Genomic DNA, 9,404 nt, shown 5'->3' on the forward strand with positions numbered 1-9,404 from the left:
CACACACACACACACACACACACACACACACACACACACACACACACTCACTCTGAAACTTCCAGGAATGCTTCCAACAAGCATTAGAAATGATGGATTGGAACTTCTCTTCCTTTGCCAGTTCAGACCCCAAAGCTCAGCCCTAAACGGAGATGGTAACCAAGTAATAAAACTGCCAAAAGGTTAAGAGAGGAAGAAACAAAGGGAACTTCATCATCACAAAATGGATATTAACATCTAAATACTCTAGTTTTCACAGTCTATCACTTTCTTGGATATTAACAATGACACCACTGTTATATCCTCCCTGTGAACCAGGGAACATTGTTGAAGAACCTGGCCTGAGACCAAAGACTCCCATGGCCTACATCCAAAGACTTCCTTCTGATCAATGTGACCAATACTGGGGCCTCCCCAGCCAGGGTTTACTGCTGTCACTTTCCTTTGCATAGTGTACCATATCTCATTATATTTCAAGCACCCTCACCTCACTGATGTATACAAATATGAGTTAGTTAATTAATTAATTAGTTAGTTTATTGCTGCCAAGAGCTGGAGGCTCTCTGTAGTTCCTCAGGGCTTTGAACTCTCTTGGGGAGGGTCAAACCTTCATTTCTTATCCTGTTGTCATAATTGATTAGGGGACCTCACTTTCTGATATAAAATCTTACGCCTAGTGTCTTAGACTTTCAGGAAGTTTTTAAGGTTTAGAGGTTTTAATTATAAAACCAATGATGGTATAGCCTTGTTCTAGGTGTTTTCAGTAAAGTAGTCAGCTGTTAACGAGACGGAGAAAGACTTGGCTGAAACTGATGTGCCTTATCCTAAGGGTTCAGCGGAAGTAGAATTAACAGTTGGAAACCTAGCCAAAACAGGAAGGGGTGGGGGGGCACTCCTCCTTGTGTTTCTGAGAAGGATGGGGACCCAAAGGAGGAGTAAGAACGTGAGAACTAATTGACAGCTTCCTTCCTTCTTCTCTCATGTCCATTACAGATAAACGAAGGCCGTTTTCACAATAAATGAATTGTTTTCTCACAATTTAAATCAAACAAATAAATAGTATGCCAAGATTATATTTAAGCTCCAATTAACCTCATGTTTTTCTCAAACTGCCTAGATATTTAAAGTATTACTGAAATAGTCTTGGGATGCTTTATTAAACTCTAGAGAGGCAAGTGAAGTTTGACTAATAAATGTATAAATAATTTTATATGTGTTTGGTACTTAAGTATAGCCTTCAAAAATTCAGATGGAGATAAATAAATCACTGCTTGAGATGTAGTGTTCCGATTAACAGCATATGCTTTGGCATCACAGAGATGAAACTTTGAATACCCACTCTGCCACTTACTAGCTTTGTAACTTTGGACAAATTTTTACTCTTTTCTGTCCCTTGGTCTTCTCATCTACAAAATGGGAATCAGAACAAAACTCATTTAAAAGGTAAAACCATGGCAGTAATTCTAAGACCTTTTGTATTAATTTAGGTTCACCCAGAAGTAGGCTCTCAGACAAGGATTTAATTACAAGTAGTTTAATTGGTAGATGATACCAGAAAGCTGTGGTGGAAGAGTAAGGAGATGAATAGGAATGGGAAGGAAGTCCCTACAGGGTATGCCAATAAACAGGTTATCACTGTGGTCAACTGTGGTTCAACCCCCTGGAGACGTCTGGTGTGAACCATGCCCTGGAGTTGTCCTACTCAAGGAATAAAGAGGGCACAGTATTTATGCATCAACTTCTATCCATCAGTGGGTGAGTACTGTTCTAGGGATGCCTCCTTCCCAGCACTTCCAACGTGCTCTGCAAGTGAGTGAGCTGCACCTATGGCAAGAGAAAGTGCCCGGGCAGAGTCCCAGGTGCTTGCATTTAGAAGCCTCAGGGTTTACAAGAAGGACTAGTGCTGAGGGGATATGGGTAGGCCACTAAGGGCCAAATTTTTTCCCACCTGCCCCCTTCTGGTTTCTGTAAATAAAGTGGTATTGGAACCCAGCCGTGCCTGTTTATTTACATATTGTCTATGGTTTGGCTGCTTTTAGTATACACTGACAAAGTTGATCCCATGACCCACAAAGCTGAAAATATTTACTATCTGGCTCTTTACAAAAAGAGTGTGTTGATCCCTTATCTAGTTGGCAGCAGAGCTGAGATTAGAATTTAGGCTTCTTGACCTCCAGTGCAGCATTTTCCTAATTACACTTGAGACTTGCTCTCTTCAAAATTAATTACAGGAAGAGATGGTTTTACCAGTGTTTAATCAATTAGAAACCTCTATTAACTGGCACTTCTATGTGTCTATTTATACAATGGTCATTCATTTCACAGTTATTACCCTGGGAAATTTGAAGAACTCCAATATCCTGATTTGGAGTCTTCACAAGAAGCATGTTCTATATGCAATTTCTTTCGGAAATGCTAAATCGGGTATTGTGGTATGTGAATGTTCCCAGACCCAGCAGCTTGTGGATAAGAAAGGATTCACATTGACATTTACAACCAGATTTGTTGGCTCTTTGCCTCCATCTGCCAAGCAGGCCTTTCAGTTTGATTCAAAGTCCTGCCTACCTAAACCTTTATCAGAGTCTCCAGGGGAGCTTTGTATAAGCATGGCTATTCTCCCCACAGGTCTCTAAGCTGCTCTGCTAGGCAAATACTGCCTAGGCGTGCTGTACATCTACTTGAACTCCCAAGCTACAAAGTCCCGGGGCGGGTGGTCCTGAAATAACGTGGAGGTCCCTTTGGCATCCACAGCACTGGCTCTCACTCAGGTTCCGCACTAGGTTGCTCGCAGGAAGCAGGGATGAACTCCTTCCCCACTCACCATAGGCCTAGGGCAGTAGTTCTTAAAGTGCAGTCCCAGGACCAGCAGCATCAGCACCATATGGGGACCTTTTATAGATGCAAATTCTCAAGCGTCACCCCAGATCTACTGAATCAGGAACTTTGGAAATGAAGCCCCACAATCTGTGCTTTAATAAGAAATGGGTGATTTTGATGATGGTAAAGTCTGAGAGTCACTGACATAGGACACTGCATATAGACCAACACTTTGATCTCTGCTTTCCCCCTTTTTCTTCAATGTAGTGGTTTGGGTGTTAAGATGGCCACAATAAAGCCTCCCATCCCTGTGTGCCCATCCCTTTGTGGTGACATTGCAGCTCCTCCCTTCAAAAGGGGAGATCTATTTCTCTGCCCCTTGAATGTGGGCTGGACTGAAAACTTGTCTCGACCAATAGAATGTAGCAGAAGTGATGTATGAATTACAGAGTCTAGGCGTCAAGACATCTTGTAGCTTTCACCTTCATCCTCTTGAAACAATGCCCTGAGAATGCCATATAATGAAGCCCAGTCCAGCCTATTGGGGGATGACAGGCCTTGTGAAGTACCAAGGTTCTCCAGCCAACAGCCAGCTGTCAGATATTTGAGTGAATCCATCTAGCTCCTGTTGAGTTGCCAGATAACTGCATGTACATGAATGACCCCTAGTAAGACCTTCAGAATACCTATTACGTTGCTCACAGCCCAACTGCAGACCCACAAAATCATGAGCAAGTAATAACACTTGTTTTAAGACATTACATTTGGGGTGTTTTTATGCAGAGATAGGAAACTGATACACTTAGGTGTCTAAGCAACAACTGCAAAAAGTTTCTTTCCAGCATGCCTATTTGTCCTGCTAATTGAAATAATTTATACAACTCAGGCAGAACCACCTCATCACATGACATAATGTAAGTAAGCAGTCATAAAGGAGCTTGGTTTAGTATTTTTAAAAAGGCCCCTTGGGCCTCAGTTTCCACACATACAGAAGAAATGTATTCAACTAGATACTTTCAATGATTATTCTAGGTTCAGAGTTCTATGGTTCTAAGAAATTCAAATAGAATAAACTGATTTTTTCTACTCCTTAAGTGAAAAAGACAGAGAAACATATTTCACTTTTACTCCCCATACATCTAAGACTGAGTTAAATAACATTAACTGTTGGCTAGCTGCCTTCATATCTAGAATTTCCATTAGGTTCTTGGACAGAGAGATAGTGCAAGGCACAGCAAAACAAAACAAAACACGGGCTTTGGAGCCTGACACACTTGGATTATAATCCTGGCGATTTTTCCTCCCAGCTGTGTAGCCTTCATCTAACTATTTTCCCTCCAAGCCTTGAGATCCTTACCTTAAAAATACTGTGTATAACCATATACACTTGGCAATTATTTTGAGGATAAAGACATATATGTAAAAGCAGCTCGCACAACAGTAGGAGTGCAACGGAAAAAAACTTACTACAGTGAATGATAAGTTATACTGTATCACAATATAGTGTATGAAATAATAATCATATATCAGAGCTGTATTACAAATTATATTTTCCCTTTTTATATTGTATTTATTTCAGGTTATATTCCTGACTTCCAGAAAGTTAAACATTCTGAAATCAGTTCTGATGTTTAAACCACCATGTTAAAGAAAAAAAGAATGTTTGATTTTATAAGCAGCTTTTGGCAGGAAAGAGCGCTTTGCAGGAAAGAGTTCTCTGCAGGAGGTGCCTTGTGTCTTGTCACTAACTTTAAACCAGGCACCGTCATGCTCTACTCACCTCTGGCCCTAGCACACCTTCCAAATCTTTTGATCACACACTACCTTGCCTAACCTGTTCGTTCTCTCCATAGATCAAAGAAGTAGAAATGAAGAATAAGTAATTAACAGATGACCAGATCTCTTCCCTAGCTTCCCTTTCAGCAATCTCGTGAACAAACTGTGTGAACAAGATAACATCTAAAGAAAGATCACAAGAAGTCGACAAGCCTGCATGCAGTGGGGGATGGCAATCAATGATTCTGACCCCCATCCCAATTATTAACTGAGATTACTTCCCCTTTTCCCTTTAAAACTTTCATGGCCGAGCAGAATCTTCAGCGTTGCTTTTTGGGGACATGAGTCCATCTTCTCCCCAGATTACTGGCTTTCTGATTAAAAGCAACTTTCCTTTCCACCAACAACTGCCTTTTGGGTATTGATTTTCAAGTGGCGAGCAGCCAGACCTGAGTTTGGTAACATTTTGGTGCCCAGCTCTGGACCTGACTCACTTGTGTTTAACATTTGTGCATTTAACATTTTTACTTTATGCCCAGCTCTTTGTCAGTTTGCTATAAGGAATGAAAGGCCTTGCTTTTGAGAAAGTTCCTCTTTCCCTCAGTTCTTCTCCAGCTCTGGCCCCAACTCCACCAGCTATCACCAGTGGCTTGGAGCTGAGGGCATTCTCAGACTCTCCCTACCGGTGGCAATGTGGAGGAAGTGGGGGAAGGGAAGGAGTAGTAAGGCAGATGAGACTCTTAGTCGGGGGAGAAGGAAGTAGGGGAGGAGAGATGAAAGATGTAGTTTCCCTCTGCTTTGGCCATGTGTCCCCTCTCCCTCTGCTCTGGCCTCACTGGTCTCCTTGCTATTCCCGCATCTTGCTCCACATCAAGGCCTTTGCTCTGATTGTTCTCTCTCTGCCTGGAATGGTCTCTCCTTGATATATACTTCCAGGCTTACTTCCTGACTTCCACCAACTTTCTCATGTTCTTAAGCATTCTCTTAATAGAAAAGCTTCACTGACCCAACTACAGACAATCATGTCTTCATTCCCACTCACTTTTCCTCTTACCCTGCTTTCTTGTTCTCCATAACTGTGCTTCTCAAACTTCAGTGTGCAAACGAATCACCTAGGGATCTTATTAAAATGCAGATTCTGATGCACTGGGTCTGAGGTGAGGCCTGAGGTTCTGCATTTCTAACAAGTGTCCATTTGATATCAATCTGTGGACTATACAACTCTGAACAATATCGAGATAGTATGCGTTTTCTTCTTTATTAGTTCATCATCTTTCTCTTCCAATCAGAGTACAGTTGACCCTTGATCAACACTGAGGTTAGCGCCGCTGACTTACTGCAGTCGAAAATCCATGGATAACTTACAGTCTGCTCTCTGTATCCATGTCCACATGCACAGATTCAACCAACTGTGGATCATGTAGTGCTGTAGGACTTACTATTGAAAAAGTTCTGCACATAAGTGGACCCACACAGTTCAAACCCATGTTGTTCAAGGGTCAACTATATGTGTTTCATGAAGGGAGGGACCTTAACTTATTCTATGCTACATCCTCAGCACCTAGTACGATGTTCAATACGTACAAGTTACTCAATAAATATTTATTAAATGGATGAATTAAATATGTTTCTGGAAACTGAAACTGGAACTTTGAATCTATTCTGCATTAGAAATATTATTGTCACATCTAGGTACTTTACAGGTTAAACAGATTTCTGTGCCCTGCCACTGGAACCTTCCAACCACGTGATAGTAGCTTAAATAGGGGCATAAACCCATAATTATGTTCAGAGTTCAACAAACTTACAAACAAATCATCAGAACCCAATCTCGTTACAGAGTTAGAGAGTCTGAGGCTGAATATACAGGAGAAAGCTAGAGAACAAATACCAATAAATGATTATATAGGGACAAACTGTGCGTATGTGCTGAGGGAACCAAAAATTACAGGTTGTAAAAAGAAATAAACCTGATATAATTAGTTGAATATAAACCCTGATATAGCAATTGTGGTGTCCCAGATTGACAAAAAAAAAACAAAAAAAAACAACAAAGGAAGCAAAAAACCGTAACAGAAAAAAAACAACCAAGGATTTTTTTTGAGTTCTGCTTAATTAATTATAGAATTGGTACAGCAGAGAAGTTTTCTGGCTCCTTGCCCATGAGATTCAAAGCCAGCCTTAACATTGCCATGAGATTTTATGCATACCTTCTACTAACAAATGAATAGAAAGTGAAATAAAATAGACTGAAAATATGCAATAAAAACAAAAGTTAAGACTATAGCTAAATGTAGAAACATTCCTCTCCCAAGTCTAATTGTGGGAGTCACGGTCCAGTTTTCTTTTTCTTAAACTAAAAATGGAAGAGCTCTTAAGATTGCTTTTAAATGGGACAAGGGGGAAGTGCTAGGAGGACTGTGTGTGTTTCTGTGGTTTCAGGAATTTGTGTAGGCATATTTGAAGAAGATTATCTAAAGGTTATAGGATTTGTTGAGATGGAATCCTCACATATTTAGTTTTGGAGGCTACTCTGGAGCTCTACCCTGATTCCTTCTTCAGGGACAACACACCCATCCCTGCTACTGGGAGTACTGGTTGTTGATGGTATTCCTTACTTGGAATTGCCTTTGGCCCCAGAAGAATCTTCTAAGATCTCCCTTTCCTCCCAGCGGGCAGCCCCTGGGCAATGACTGCCTAGTTCAGGAATACAAAGGCCAGGCCGTCTCCTGCAATTCAGGACAGCTCTGCAGAGCCAGCCCAGCTCTAAGGATCCTGTGGAATTGGCTGAGGCCTCTGCTGCAGTCAAATCACCCTTCAGCCTCTGCTGCAGTCAAATCACCCTTCAGCCTCTCCTGCTGTCGCTGCCATGGACCTTTCTTCATTGTAGGTGCATCCCTGGAGAACACACCCCAATATACTTTTGTCATTCCATACTTTGAATCAGTCTATTTCTAAGGAACCTACTCTAAGACATTTTGCAGAGTAAATAATACAAGTTTATTCCTATTTTCAGAATTGCAACACATTTTCCCTTTTACCCAGGGATCACCTCACTGTTGTGCTTTTGAGCAAGGGTTTACAGCCACAGAGAATGTGATCCAGCATACTTACAAGCTCCAGTAGTGGTGAGTCCAGGGGTAGGGCCAGGCCACTTTGTCCTCAGCTCTTGAAGTAAATGGGTTACCACCTTCCACTCTGAGCTCAGATCTTCTAACTTCCTCTTTAATAGAAAAGCACACATTATTTATTTGATTAACATCTTGCAGTAACTTAATTCATGAAGTCATTAATTTATTTTGTGAATACATTACTGTATGTCTATAGTATTTTATTTCTAAAGGAAATTTTCTGGGTGGAATTCCTTTCAAAGGTATTTTAATTATTTTAGCCAACCACACTACAAATTTTTATCAATTGTTTGCTGCGTACAGGCTGTTGCTCCAGATGCAATTTCACTGAAAGGAAGTAGAGCGCAAACATTACTGAAAGCAACACAAATAAACAAAACAACAGTGTCATCTCAGCAACTGGCTTGACTCTTTTAAAATGTATCTAATGTGGCTGCACACAAGAATTTTCCAGAGAACATTAAAAATATCTTACTGCCCTCACTCACCCCAGATCAATCCTATTAGTAAGTCTTGGAGAGAGGGGCTGTGGTACACATGGGGATAAGCCTCTCAGAGTCTACTTTAAGGAAGGACTCTTGTCCCAAATGGTGAAGAAGATTTCAGTAGACATCCTTCAGTTGTCAGTCCCTTTAGGGACTGTCTCAGCTGAAGAGATCTGCCTTGCCCCAGGGCATTCCCTTTCCAGGGTAGCCCTCATTCAAGGACTGATCAAGGTGAGAGTACAAAAGCTCAGCCAATTTGGTTCAAAGCAGGCCCATTTTGAGGGTCACTATAGCTGCAGAGCTCCCAGTAGAGTCAGCCAAGCCCGTTATATGGTCTGTGATGTGTTGGTGTATGTTAACAATTGGCTCTCTGGGGGAAAAAACCTGATTTTAGTATTTTCTAATTTCTGTGGTGTAAATACTCCCACTATAGCCAATTTTACCAAGAGAATGTCAAGTAGCTCACAAAATGCCTGAAAATTTGCTAATAGACCCTCATGAGCAGATACAAGCTGCTTCCAGTGCACCACTGGGTAACCATAAGATTACTTATTGCCAGTAGAATGGGAGCAGAGGTAATATCTGTCAGTTCTAGGCCGACACTTTTAAAAAATGAGTGAGGTTTCTGCACGCATTCTTTCCTTTCCCATTAACTGGAAGCAGAGGACTCAGAGGTCGTAGGGCAAACTTTCTCAATGGATTCGGGGGAGAGTTTATCCTAATACCCTGGAGCAGTGGTTCGCACACTTTGGGACCGTCAGAATCACCTGGAGGTCTTGTTAAGCCACTGATTGCTGGCTCTCAGCCCCAGAGCTCTAGATTGAATAGGCCTTGAGTGGGGCCCAAGAATTTACATTTCTAACAATTGTACAGTTGATGCTGATGCTGATTGTCCAGGACCAAGGCCTAAGGTGTCCATTATAAGTAATAAGTTACCTAAGCATCTACAATGGACTAGATATGTACCATCCTTGACAAAAATAAGAAAATAGGGGGCTTCTCTGGTGGCGCAGTGGTTGAGAATCTGCCTGCTAATGCAGGGGACACGGGTTCGAGCCCTGGTCTGGGAGGATCCCACATGCCGCGGAACAACTAGGCCCGTGAGCCACAACTACTGAGCCTGCGCGTCTGGAGCCCGTGCTCCGCAACAAGAGAGGCCACGACAGTGAGAGGCCCGCGCACCGCGATGAAGAAT

The 9,404-nt window shown here is 41.8% G+C and overlaps 1 protein-coding gene across 1 annotated transcript in view; it reads right to left on the reverse strand.

Moving 5' to 3' along the window:
- Positions 1–9,404, reverse strand: part of DMD (dystrophin) — a 2,107,962-nt gene that overhangs the window by 730,774 nt on the left and 1,367,784 nt on the right. Inside the window, exon 50 of the mRNA XM_029240038.1 lies at positions 7,708–7,816. Within this exon, the coding sequence (XP_029095871.1) occupies positions 7,708–7,816 (109 nt within the window). The remainder of the gene's footprint in view (positions 1–7,707; positions 7,817–9,404) is intronic.

This window comes from Monodon monoceros, unplaced genomic scaffold (assembly GCF_005190385.1).
Source record: "Monodon monoceros isolate NGI ecotype Baffin Bay Population unplaced genomic scaffold, NGI_Narwhal_1 Super_Scaffold_22, whole genome shotgun sequence".
Classification (NCBI taxonomy): domain Eukaryota; kingdom Metazoa; phylum Chordata; class Mammalia; order Artiodactyla; family Monodontidae; genus Monodon; species Monodon monoceros.